Below are 13677 nucleotides of genomic sequence, written 5' to 3' on the forward strand. Positions count from 1 at the left end.
TGCAACCTGCGAATAGGTTCTCAGCTTCCTGACAAAGTGACAGCAGACAGTGAAGGTGAGCAACCACACATCAAAAACCATTTCAATGAGCACAGGCTCACCTCAGGGCTGTGTCCTCAGCCCGCTGCTGTTTAGTCTGCTCGCACAGATCCAGCACCAACCACACTGCAAAGTTTGGAGATGACACCACAGTGGTTGTTCTCATTATTACAAGTAACAATAATGAGTTCGCGTGAAGAAGCTTGAAGTGGTGTGTAGATTTCAGGAGGTTTGGCTAAGATCACCACGCAGACCTCACCATAAATGGTGCTGCTGTGGAGTGTCAGCAGTGTTCCTTGGTGTGCACTTAGCTGATGAGCCGTTCTTCTCCGCTAACACCATAGCAGTCATCAAAAAGCACAAAAGCCACCCCCTCGGAAGATTCAGGAAAGTAGGGCTCCCAACACTTCGCCTCACAGCCTTCTATAGAGGTGTAACAGAAAACATCCTGATGCTAAGCTTCACATCCTGGTTTAGCAGCTGGACGTCCCGTGAGAAGCGACAACCCAACAAGATCGTAGGACTGCCAGTAGGATAGTAGATGCTGGATGAGTTCTTTGCACTGTGAGACTGATAAATGGACTGTGCCCCCTACCCACTCACACTGTAAGACCCACAAACCAGGGGCGGATCAAGAGAAATTTTCTTTGGCTGGCATGGAAATCAAATGGGGTGGCAAAATCAAAGCCTTTTTTAAACACATATGCAGGTGTTACATGGGGTTAAAATGATTCAAATGCATAAAGTTTACGTTTCAAATAAATATAGTCAATAACTTCATTATTTTCTGTAGCCCACATAATTAAACATTTCAGTTACATAAAACGTGAACTTTGATGTCCTGTATAGCTTGTATAATAAATAAATATGTAGCCCAATAAGTATAAAATCCATAAAGTTACACAATATGGGGCCGTTTTATTTAAAAACACATATCTAACTTATGTTTCACACTTTTTTTGTTAGGAAAAAATCAAATTGTTACTTAAATTTACACAAAATATCAGAAATCTGCACCGTAATGAAGAGAAATTTGAACCTAATTTTCCATGATTTGCTGGTTTAACACTCTGAGGTCCAAATTATAATTGGCCATTTTTACTACTTTTGGTTTTACATTTGTATTTCACCTTTAAATTTTTTTTTGTGTTGCGTGGTATAATTATTTTCGGCCCAACCTCAGGTGTCTGAATTTAGAGTTATTTTTTCACTGACGTACTGTATTAACACAACTGATCTGAAATTACACAAAAAAAACCCATAGAATCCTAGTAGTAGTTATATATATATATATATATATATATATATATATATATATATATATATATATATATATATATATATATATATATATATATTTTTTTTTTTTTTTTTTTTTTTTTACTGTAAAAACAACAGACACATTTAGTAAATTATTTTATAACTTTAAATTCAAATAATAATTGTAAAGTTTGAAAACGTATGCACAAATTTTATAATCAATAAAGTTTACAAAATCTACTGAAAACTAGTGAAAACAAGAAATAAAGCCGGTCTGCGCCATGGGTAAAACCATTTGTTAACGGTGTGTGTGTATGCAATATATTCAGTTTTAGGATTTATGTTCATTTTTAATTGTTGCTGGGCTCAAAGTGTTAATGCTACCTTATTTTTACTTAAAAACAACACTGTCACATGCAAAGCTAGGGTGGCACTAGGGGTGACAAGAGATAATTTTAGAGTGGCACCCTATGCCAGCTAATGCCACCCCTGCCACAAACGGACTTTTTCATTTTCCAAAAGTCTCGTTTTATCGAACAAAAATCTGCCTGGGGTTCACACTCCCACCGCTTGGGGCGGTAATGCAGCGTTAGCACCACTCCGAGGAAGGCGGAGGCTGACTGCGACGGCGGGGTTTAGGACCCGGTGGGCTGCGCTGTACAATAGGGCCGTTGTGGCGTGTTGGTGTCCGGGCAGCAGAGCTGGATCCTCCCGTTGAGCTGCGGGGACAGAAGTACCGAGTCCGGAACCAGAGCCCGGGCCGAGGCCGTGTGAGGACCGTGTGAGCGGAATAACGCGGGCGGCAGCGGCGGGACTGCAGGTATGAGCGGGAAAATGTGAACAATATGGTGGCGAGCTGAGCTCTGGGCTCTGCCCTGGACTGTCCCTTCAGGCCCGGGGCCTGCGCTCTCTCTGGGGCCGTCCTGCCTCTTTACCCCGGTACCACGAGCGGCTGGTAGGCTCCCGGGGTATGAACCCAGCGGAGCAGCACAGATGCCCGCCTCAGAGCCTCCGAGGAAGTGACATGTTTGAGTGATGGAGGCGCCTATGTTTGATTTCCCAGCCCGCGGGCAGGCCTTACAGTTTGGCGCCAACACTACACAGGTGTGTGAGGCTTTCTTTCAGGTGAGCCAAGAAACGGCACAAAACAGGAAGAGGGAGGGAAGTAAACAGTGTGTTAGCCTTTTCTCATCGTTTCCTGTCAGATGAGCTTTTTAAACAACCTGACGTCATATCCGTACGCCCTCCCTCCACAGGTTAGATGTCAGGTGGAGAACACCTGCCACACCTTGCTGTGGAGTAATGAGATCTTACATATATGAACCTGTTTGAACAGCCTCCACACACTGTACATGAAAGATGGAGGGAGCACTCATCGTCAGCGTGGAACCCTCAGCATTGAAGTGGTAGCTGCTGCCATACTGGTTTTATTTGGGGGCAGAAGTGAGCCCACTGTTTAGTATTAGTACCTACCCGGGTAGGCTCGTCGCGATTTTTAGGGTTCTCTGTTAGGGATAGGTTATAGTACCCGGTATTTTTTTGAACATATTCCACCGTGTTCCAAGCGATCTGAAAAAGTGATGTCAACAGACTGCATGATACCGATTGACTAGTCAATGGCGTCACTTGAGGAGTCATGAGAGTGTCTCCTTCATGAGCCACTATTTTAAAAACCTGGCGACGAGGAAATTGGCAACATAGAAACAATACTGTGGTCCTCGAGTCCATGAGGGAGTCTATGAGAACTAACTCACTGCTGCCGCTGCTGGAAAATAAAGGAACTGCAGCTTCTGGTGCTTAAGGTTACTGAAAAGTCAAGTGGAAAAGCACAAACATGGAGTGAAAATATGATTTTTGTTTATCAGGGAGAACCTGCTGTTATATTTACCAACAGCTTCCAACACTGTAAGTTGACTTGAGCTTTTCACGTGAGGTGTACGCCACTATGATATGGCAAGGAGAGGGGCTCCTGGCTCCTCCTCTTCCTTGTGTCTTTATGGGGAATGTCAGGCTTGTGCCCCCTGTTGAAACAGCGTTCTGTATCTAGGACTGGTGTCGCTCTGGCCTCTTCCACCTCCTGTTTATTGACACAGATATGCTTTAAAAGTTATAAAAACCAACATCACACACAACAGTCTTTGTTGTGTGTGATGAATCACTACACCTGTGTCTGTATGACACCTGTGAGGCGGGTGAGTGCTGCTCCGTCCTTCACAGATAGAGATGCAACACAAAGTAATAAAACAAAAGTGATCATATGTGATGATGACGCGTTAAAAGCAAGTGAATTAGAAAGTTACAGCAGAGATATAATAACATGTAATAGTTGAGTAATTTTATAAATGTCTTTATTTACTTGTGGTTTGCAGATATGAACTGAAGCGGTCTGACAGAAGAATCTACTAGTATGCTTTTCAATTTGAAGTTTACGGTGAGTACAAATTTCTTCTTTGTGTCCACAAACTTCTGTTCCGTTGGCCTTAAAAATCATCAATATTTGAATGTCATCATCTTTTTTTGCTGCTGCAGGATGATACAGGATGAAACGCCTCCGGTCCTCCAGCAGCAGTGACACTTCTGACAATGAGAGTGAGTCAAGCTTGCCACTTCGTTTCCAGCGTCATCATCATTTCTAACCTGTGACTGCTCTGTAACTATTTCTGTAACAACAGACGAAAGTGATCTGTGTGCAGTCTTGCCTGTTTGTGCAAAAGAATCAAAAGGATCCCATTTGAATAATCAGTGTGAGACGGCAGCATCATTAAAACTGGAAAATAATAAGCATGTTCCAGTTTTAAAATGTGAAAACGCTCTTCGAGCATTTCAGATTTATGCTATTGGTGCGTCACACTTGTAAATGTGCCTGACGTGCGTCTCCCTGAACACGTCACATGGATGCTGTTCGTGGTTCTGTGGAGACATTGTCTTAACATGTTTAAAGAATTTACCAAGGCCAAAAAGATTCTTATTTAACCTTTCTGATAAAAAAACAACCAAAAAAATTAACATCAAAATCTGATGCCACACCTCAGCCTAACGTCGCCCTCTAGTGATGGCAAGTTTCAATTGACTGAAGAGTGTCGGTCACAGAGAGAAACTGTGCTGCCTCCTGGTGTTTTGGATGTGAGAACAGACGGACACAGGTACACCACTCTCAGGCTGACCACACGTCTCAGGCTTGGGGTCCAAAAACAGTCGCGGCATGGCAGCGTGACCCGTAACCCAGACCAAACTGTCTCCTTCATTTCTTTTTATTCGCCTCTTTCTTCTTTCAGGTCCATCGACCTCGTTCTGCTCCTCCAACAAATATGGGAGCAAACCTGGAACGCCTGCATCCAACCCGAAGAAGCCAGCTGAGGTGCGTATCAGACTTTGCTGAGCGTCAGTAAATGTCAGGATGGCGTTTGACTACCTGTGTGCGTCTCTCTCCCCCACAGGTGTTCAGGAAAGACCTGATCAGTGCAATGAAGCTGCCTGACTCCCACCACATCTCCCCAGAGGACTGCTACCTGCTGGCAGACACCTGGAAGCAGGAGTGGGAGAAAGGAGTGCAGGTACCAGCGAGCCCAGACACCATCCCAGAGCCGTCCGTCAGGTGAGTCTGACCGCCTCCCAAACGTCTTAGTTTGCCACCTCCTCTTCATACAGGTACTTGAGTACGCTGATCAGCGTACTCAAGTGACAAGTTTACACGAGTCAGCCGTAGCTGAGCACATGACCACGTCAGACACAGCCTCAGAGACTGAACGCTCTGGAGGAGCTCCACCCCAACGGGAACCGGCTCAGGTATCTCATGACCCAGTGGTAGGAGCCCTGGGGGGGAATTCACCTGTCAGCTGGATCGGTAATGCTCCTGCGTCTCCTGGAGGAGGAGGAGAAAGAATCTGTGCCATGGCTTCAACATGACCACAGACCAGTCTGAAAGTGCAAACAGGAGAGCAAATACGTTCGGCGTCAGCTGATCGCCTCGCTCTCTCAATCACAGCAGGAGGAGATATCGCAATCATTACAGCTTTGACCTTTAAATGTGTTTGTTGGCTCTCTTTGAAGCAGGTTCTGGTTGGTTCAGCTATTCAGTCTAACGGCTCTCTGCTGTTTCTTTTCAGAGTAATCGTGGAGAAGCAGAAGGAAACGCTGTACACCCACCAGAAGAAGTACATCCAGTGCTGGAGCCAGGAGTCCAAGGAGCCGGGTTTCGTGAGCATCAAAGAGCTGGCGGAGGCCATGTGCCGCTACGACCTGGATGACATGGACCTCTACTGGCTGCACGCGCTCAACCACGAGCTTGAACGCATGGGTAAGACGGGCCCGATGATCCAGCGTGATGCTTAGTGACGCTGCATCTTCCTTTTTTCTGTTTCTGCACATTTGTTTTTGTCTTCTGTTGGCTTTGTATTTGAGGCTTTTTACATGTATTTTAATATTTGGCTGTTTTTCAAAGTTAAACCTTCCTGTTTATTATGGTAAATGGTAAATGGCCTGTATTTGTATAGCGCTTTTCTAGTCCCTAAGGACCCCAAAGCGCTTTACACAACCTGTCATCCACCCATTCACACACACATTCACACACTGGTGATGGCAAGCTACAATGTAGCCACAGCCACCCTGGGGCGCACTGACAGAGGCGAGGCTGCCGGACACTGGCGCCACCGGGCCCTCTGACCACCACCAGTAGGCAACGGGTGAAGTGTCTTGCCCAAGGACACAACGACCAAGACTGTCCAAGCCGGGGCTCGAACCGGCAACCTTCCGATTACAAGGCGAACTCCCAACTCTTGAGCCACGATCGCCCCATTATAAATGAGGGCCATCTGCAGCACCGGTGCTGCCCACTGGGGGGGCACAGTCCACACTTTGAATACTTCAGACACCTCTGTTCTTGTTCTCGGGAGTGTCTGATCACGTGGGGTGTTGCTGTTTGGTCCTGCAGGTGAAGAGCCGGTGGACGAGCTAATGATGGAGCGAGCGATGGAGGCGCTGGAGAGGCAGTGCCACGACAACATGAAGCACGCCATCGAGACAGTGGAGGGTCTGGGGATTGAATATGATGAAGACGTCATCTGCGATGTGTGCCGCTCTCCGGACAGCGAGGAGGGCAACGACATGGTGTTCTGTGACAAGTGCAACATCTGTGTGCACCAGGTAGGAAACGCCTTTCTGCTTTTGCTAGCCCTGACCTTGTGACCGGAGCGTGTGTCGGAACCCCGGGCAGCACACTTGTGTTTTTGTGTTGTTTCTGTTGATGTTCTGGTTACACATCACTTGCATCCCGCTGTTCTTTCCGCAGGCGTGCTACGGCATTGTTAAGGTGCCCATTGGTAACTGGCTGTGCCGGACATGCGTCCTCGGTATTGACCCGCAGTGCCTCCTGTGTCCCCAGAAAGGCGGGGCCATGAAGGCGACACGAGCCGGCACAAGGTGGGCTCATGTGAGCTGCGCTCTGTGGATCCCTGAGGTAAGTGAATCCGGGATGAGGGGAAGCGGGTGCAACAACACAAACAGTGACAAATAATGTTTTGGGGTTTTTTGTATCAGAGACTAAGATGAAAATATTTACTGCTTTGGTCTATAGACCTTTAATAAAGGAGCACACGTGCAGAAATGATAGTGATAGTGACAGTGAAAATGTGTGGTCCTGCAGGTGAGCATTGCCTGTCCAGAGAGGATGGAGCCCATCACCAAAGTCTCCCACATCCCCCCCAGTCGCTGGTCTCTGATCTGCAGTCTGTGCAAGCTGAAGACAGGTGCGTGCATCCAGGTGAGTTATTCCTTCCGTTTTATGCCATAGAGATTACTTTAGAATGATTGCATGTCTGCAGACATTCAAGTTTGATTTTATGATCCTCGAAGCGTCTGCAGCAAGAAGTCTGCACTGGAGCTGGACGTAAGCTGGCTTTTCCCTCAAGTAACTCGATCCGCTCTCTCCCCCTGTTCAGTGTTCAGTAAAGAACTGCACCACCCCCTTCCACGTGACCTGTGCGTTCCAGCACAGCCTGGAGATGAAGACGATCCTGGATGAAGGGGATGAAGTCAAGTTCAAGTCGTACTGCCTAAAACACAGCCAGCCCAAAGCCGGAGAGGCCGGCCTGAGCCCGGCTCGATCCAAAGCCCCTGGAGAGGCGGGGAAGGGGGGCCAGCGAGCTCAGCGGCTGCAGGAGCTGGAGGAGGAGTTCTACACCCTGATCGAGCCCGAGCAGCTGGCCCGGGACCTTGGGCTGTCCCCGCACCTGGTGGACTTCATCTACCAGTACTGGAAGCTGAAAAGGAAGAGCAGCTTCAACAGGGCTCTGCTGCCCCCTAAAGAGGAGGAGGAGCAGCTGGTGCTCCAGCCGCAGGAGGACAGCATCCACACCCGGATGCGCATGTTCATGCACCTGAGGCAGGACCTAGAAAGGGTGGGTGCTTCCTCTGTGCCATGTGTGTGTGCAGCCTGTGTTAGTGGTGATGTGGTTTTTTAGCTTTAGCCTAAAAGATCAGAGCATGTACTCAGTGTCAGAGCAACCATTGCTGATTCAGTAGCATTTATAGAAACTCTGAGGAGTGAACCTGCTGTCACCCAATCAGATCCCATCTATACTGCTGTCTTTAATAAAGTTGTGTGTATCTGGCTGCAGGTGAGGAACCTGTGTTACATGGTGAGTCGGCGGGAGAAGCTGAAGCTGCTGCAGAGCAAAGCTCAGGAGCAAATGTTCAACTTGCATGTGAAGCTCACGAACCAGGAGATTTCTGCAGGTGAGTTCACAGTGAAAAGCAGCACCAGCTCCGTGACTTGCTCTTTGTATCAGCTGACCTCAGAGCAGGTCATGTGACGCAGAAAAATACAAAGCAAAGCTCAGACTCGGCTCAGTTCAGAGGGATCATCCCACATAGGATGTCAAAGCTTTCCAGTGAGAAATTAGTGATTTTTGACCCCTATGAAAAGTTTCTGTGTATTTTACCTGTTAATGAGCAGGTAGAAACCAACACTCGGTATGTGATAAGAAGAACGTCCTGTCAGAATCATAAATTAATTTTATGATTTGGATCCTTTTAAATCAGCCCAGATTTTAAAGTGACTAATCAGAAATGGGGTCGAAGTTCACACTGTAAAATGATCTGGTTTGAGTTTTGAATAATTATGTAAATTAATATATGTAATGCCTGTAACACAATAACTTGGGATCAGCAGGATTTATGATGGATTTATGATTCTTTTTTTTTTCTTTTTTATGGTGAAGTAAAGGATAAAACAGTTTGTGAGGACTCTTAAGCTGTCTGTGATGTGATTATGGAAAAGAGAAAAAGGGACTGAACATGTGTTTTCTCTGCAGGTCTTCCTGCTTCGTTCCCCTTGGAGAGTGTGCTGTCCCGGCCTCCTCCGAGGATCACTCTGAAGCTGAAGATGCCCAAAGCTCTGGGTGTTGGGAACGGACCGCTGTGCCCAGACAACAGCGGGAACGTGGGTGAGCACGGCGGTGAGGGGGTGGGCCAGGGGAAGCCTCAGCTGCACGGCCGCAGCATCAGAGACGAGCGCTCCACCAGCCGAACGTCTTCGACCAGTGGTGCACCGCAGCACGTTAAACCAAGCGGGAAACCTCTGACGCTGCACGGCGCGCTTCACGGACAGCCTTCCAACAGCAATGGCAGACTGGAGCGAGACCGAGCACGCCTGGCCAAATCTAATGGCGTGCTGGAGAAGGGCGCTGCTCAGAGGGACGGCTCATGCCAGACGCCCGCTGACCGCAACACTGCAAACGAGAAGAGCGTCTTTCGCAAGTCCGCCATGGAGCACTTTGGCCGCTCCTTCAAACAGGCCACAATCAACCTGGTCCGGACCACCGAGGACCTGCGGGCAGACAAACTGTCCCGGAAGAGCGGTGCCAAGGAGAGGCTGTGGGCCAAACCAGCACCGGAGCACCGCTTGAAGAGTGCGCGATCGTATCAGGACAGCGACGGGTACTGCCCCGACGCTGAGCTCAGCGACTCTGAGCCAGAGGCCAAAGGTCAGTGCAGGCGGCCACTCGGGCTGCCGGACATTCCGAGGAAAGGGAAACAGGCACCAGGCTCTAGGCACGCCATGCAGAGGTGACGGCTGTGCAAACTGTGGGGCTGACGGTCCGCACGAGGACGCACGGTGAAGGCGATCGGCTCGCTAAGTCCTAACATACTGACCATGTTTCCGGCCCCAGCATCTCTTGGAGCGCACGTGCAGAAACAGACACACCCGGCACTGTCTTCCCATCATGTGACGATGTTTGTCTCCACCCATGTTGGTCCTGAGAACGGTCAGTGATTTCACAGCTAATGAGCAGATCGCCAAGAAGAGGACAGGATTTCTGAAGGGACGCTCGGGGTGGGAGGCGCTGTGGGGTGGGGGGGGGACCCTAGTGTATTGTGTGCACACGGGCATGTAAATATCACGTGACTCCCGCCCGTCAGCGCTGCACGTCTCCTTGTCTCTGCCTTCACACCGAGGTGCTGCAACTCTTTGTCTACCTTTCTGAAAACACGAATGCCTTCTGTGTGCAGAAACACTCCACACGCTTTAGCTTCCAGAAACAGTTAGAAACAATAGAAACACATTCCATGGTGCGACAGACACTGGACTGAGGTCTTCAATCATCATGATGAGCCTTTATTATATCACAACCTTTAATTGTGAAAGCGAGCTGCAGTTTTTGTTACGAGGTGCAATTCTTGCTGCTCAGCCCAAAAAAAATAGAATAAAAAGTGGGCGTGCTCTTCTCCTTACTTCCTGTCGTGTACCTGCACTTCGTGCTCGATGATCGCGTCAGTTGAGCTCCAACTCCTCTGAACACTCAGTTTATCAGTTTGTTTTTTTGTTTTTGTATATCTTTGGCCCTCTGAAGTCACAGAGAGAGAATAGAAACCCCGCCTACAAGCTGTTTGGAACAGCTAGAGGGGCAGCTAATCAGAAGACGATAACCTGGAGCAGTGGTAAACAGCTTGTTTCAGGTGGAAGGGCTGTTGGAGCTGAGAATCACGCAAAGTTGCTGTCATAGGGCGGAGTTTAAACCTCAGCTGTGATCTGAAAATCAGGAAAACGTGTTCAGAGCTCGACTGACGCGTTCGGGTGTAGAAACAGGGTAAAAGACAACATCTGTGCTGCTTCCACATGATCTAACCGCCTCTCTTAGGGCATCTCCACTTGTGTCACTACGAGCAGCCGAGAGGTTCGCTTTGAGGATTAAACCATCTTGGAGAGCGACTTCACTGCGAATGCTTCAGTGTCGATCAGGTTCAGTTATAACGTTCAAATGCAACCTCTGGTGAATGTGCGTGTGGTCTTGAGTCGACGTTCTGACCTTCAGATGTCTGCTTTTGGTTTATTGCAGTAATGATATTAGTCGGCGGTCTGAGTTGAGCTGCGTGCACACTGTCGCTCAGTTTTCGTGTCCTGTTTGCTGCCCACGAACCACTAAAGCTCGAGTGTCCGCAAACATGGCCAAAACAGTGACATCATCTCCAGGACCAAAGCACCAGTAGCGTGACGCGGCGGTCGGAAGCTGGAGGCAAGCGCCATATTTGAAACGAGTCGGTTTCTTTTTTTGGGTTGAGCTGCAGAAACAGAACCCGTCATGGGTTTGTCCTATTTTTCTACAGATGCTGAGTCAGTGCTTTTATTTTATACCTTCATTTTTACCTCATTTTTATGCAGATCCTTCCTCATTTAACAGAAACCGTCTCTCGTGGCTCAGCGTGGTGTCTCCACACAGACCGCAGGCATGGTCACAGGCTGTAAACGGGCCTGTCGGCTCAGCTGCGAGCAGAAGGTTGAATCCTCGGCGGCTCCAAGCAGGTGGAGCGGCTGCAGGAAACACTACATGAAGCCCAGAGTTAAACTTTGACCTCCATCGCTCGCCATTCTGAGCCTGTGTGTGAGAGTGAAGCTGTGCGCCCACCCACGGCGCTCCAACACTAACGTATTCGCAAAGATCTTTTTTTCATGTTTTTTCCTCGTTTGGAAAATCATTTTTTAATAAAGTCTAAATGTTAAAGTCTGATGCTTGAATTAATTGAATGTTCATCAGTTTTCAGGGAAAGTCAGCAAGCAGGTTTTCTGTTTGTGGTTTCAGGTACTGCTGCACAATACTGCAATACTTATGGTATTAATCCAAGGCCAAGTAAGTAGAAGGTCAATACTGCTGGTACTGGTATCGATACTCGTGTAGGGGAGAGCAGTGTGTCGTCATCTATGAGATAAATTTAAACTTCACTCAGTCACAATAATAATAAAACACTTCATTCTTTTATCTTTCCAAAGCTTTCAGGACACCGGGCCTGTGAAATGTACAGTACCTGTGATGCTCTTAGCGTGTGTAGTTTAAATAAAACCGTTAACAAAAAAACATTCAGATGTTTTTCACTTCAAAGTTAGTTTTATTGTCAAAAACCACGTGTACAGATCATACACAGGAATTTGAAATTGCAGTTCTCCCACACCCCTCAGTGTGACACTTAAGTCTTATATACAACACAATCTTTTATAAACAATAGTGTCAAACACAATCAGAGTTCTTGTAGGGTGGTTGGGTCAGAGGTGGGTATGGAGATGGTGTGTATGATAGAGCAGGGAAAGAGTTCACACCACCCAGTCACCTCTGTCCCGCAGCAGTCACACATTTGTGTTTTATTGGCACTGCCTTCATTTTAATTGTTTCCATTTTAACTCATATTTAATCAGCCAATCACAGCAGCAGCTCAGTGCTCTTGATGATGAGCCGCTTAACTTCAAACTGAGCATTGTTTTAGGATCTGCTGGGATTTTCCCATGACCATGTCTGGATCCATCCTGCCTGGTTCCCGGTGGTCGTCAGCTGTGCGATGATGTCACAATGATCAGCTCTGAAGCGTCAATCTGGTGCTAGTGAGGTGTACCTAGTGAAGTGTCCAGTGAGAGTAAGTGCGCATATTTGCAGAGACCCTCTCCCTAAACTAGATGGAACTGTGATCGAGATCCTTCTGAGGTTGTGGCTGTATCCCAATTCAGGGTCTGCAGCCTTAAAGGCCGCATTTTAAGGCCGATTACGTCACAGCGACGAAGGCTGCTCCAAATGCGGCCCTCAAATGCGGCCTTCATTTCCCTGAATTTTAAGGATGTGGCGGTGTACACTTCGTGGCCCAACATATCCCAGAATGCATAGCGCGGCGGTGGGTGTGGATAATTTTGCCGAAAAAAACGGCGGATGAGGGGCGCCCGAAGAGTGAACTTTAAGTGAGTACTGAATATTATGTCACTTATTTATGTGCAAATGTTCAATAACGAAGAACATTAAAACATCACTGTTGGCCACATGTCGGCAAAGTTATGTGACATTAGTGACGTTTGTACTAACTTGGTTTTAAAGCCTTTACTTTAAAATATACGCCGTTCAATAGCTGACTTTAATCTTACAGAGAATGTGGTGATTTTATGGATAATTAAAGTCAGTCATATATCCACAAACACAAGCTGAAAGTCAGTGATGCTGCTCGGTTTGCAGTCCTGAATATCACGGCACAAGCAGGATTCACTGCACTGTTAATGTTAGCTGTGTTATATTGCTGCCTCTGTTCGGTGGGGTCGACCCAAACGGACTTTAACATGTGTTTGAACGAGCTGACGGTTCACTCGTTAAGCTGAAAGAAAGATGCTTTAATCACAGGAGTCACACATGTGTCCACTGTACCATCTGGGAACTCTTCTTGTTTAGCACTCTAATAACACAAACACTAAATCCTCCTTCTCTGGTGCTGTTTTGTAGCAGTGTACACACCTGAGACTGTCACCTGTCTGTCTGTCCTGCACTTTCTCTCTGTTTCTTTCTCTCTGATTGTGTAATAAAAGTATGAACATGTATTTAAAAGTTACACTTGTGTTTGAATCCTGCAGCTTATCACACATTTGATTTCCATGTGTGACAACTGCAAGTGTCCCGAGTGAGGACAGACTGAGGGACCCACTGCTGCACATCATCTGTGAGGCTTTGCACCCCTGATGATCCACCAGGACAAACTCAGCAGTGTGTGAGGAAGAGGAGGAGGAAGAGCCTGCAGCAGCTGACAGATGGAGAGAATAGACAGACTGTTCCCTGTTTGTGAAGGACTGCTAGAAAAGTTTAAACTAACTGTCTGTCCTGAATCTGTCTTATTAGGTAATGTTCAAATAATTTTATCATTCCAGTGTTTTCAGTGTGGGAGAAAGTACTCAGGGCCTTCAAGTTACACACTATGAAAGGCAGCAAGAAGTTTAATGTTCAGAAACCTAAAGTATGTATCAGCAGCAGAATGGACCTAAAAATAAATGTTTGTTTCAGTTCTATGAAGCTTTGAGTATTTAGCATTAGTAGTACTGCTGTGTTTGTTGTATCATCTTGCTGTAATTGTTTATATGCTTTA

At 47.2% G+C, this 13677-nt stretch overlaps 1 protein-coding gene across 3 annotated transcripts; it reads left to right on the forward strand.

The window, feature by feature from the left end:
• Positions 1–1912: 1912 nt before the first annotated feature.
• jade3 (jade family PHD finger 3) lies at positions 1913–11301 on the forward strand. Of its 3 annotated transcripts, none has more exons than XM_085398087.1 (12): positions 1913–2424; positions 3669–3730; positions 3829–3888; positions 4575–4657; positions 4737–4894; positions 5406–5596; positions 6230–6441; positions 6587–6754; positions 6941–7057; positions 7236–7694; positions 7914–8031; positions 8610–11301. In XM_085398087.1, exons 3-12 carry the CDS (start codon positions 3840–3842, stop codon positions 9365–9367), a joined length of 2313 nt encoding a protein of 770 aa, XP_085254213.1. In that variant the 5' UTR covers positions 1913–2424; positions 3669–3730; positions 3829–3839; the 3' UTR covers positions 9368–11301. The 3 variants fall into 3 exon arrangements, with proteins under 3 accessions (XP_085254213.1, XP_085254212.1, XP_085254211.1); XM_085398086.1 differs by having other exon boundaries at positions 1913–2403; XM_085398085.1 differs by having other exon boundaries at positions 1913–2119.
• Positions 11302–13677: the final 2376 nt, after the last annotated feature.

Source organism: Rhamphochromis longiceps, linkage group LG23, assembly GCF_057381845.1.
Source record: "Rhamphochromis longiceps isolate RC_006_pf linkage group LG23, R_longiceps_female_GT1.1, whole genome shotgun sequence".
NCBI lineage: Eukaryota > Metazoa > Chordata > Actinopteri > Cichliformes > Cichlidae > Rhamphochromis > Rhamphochromis longiceps.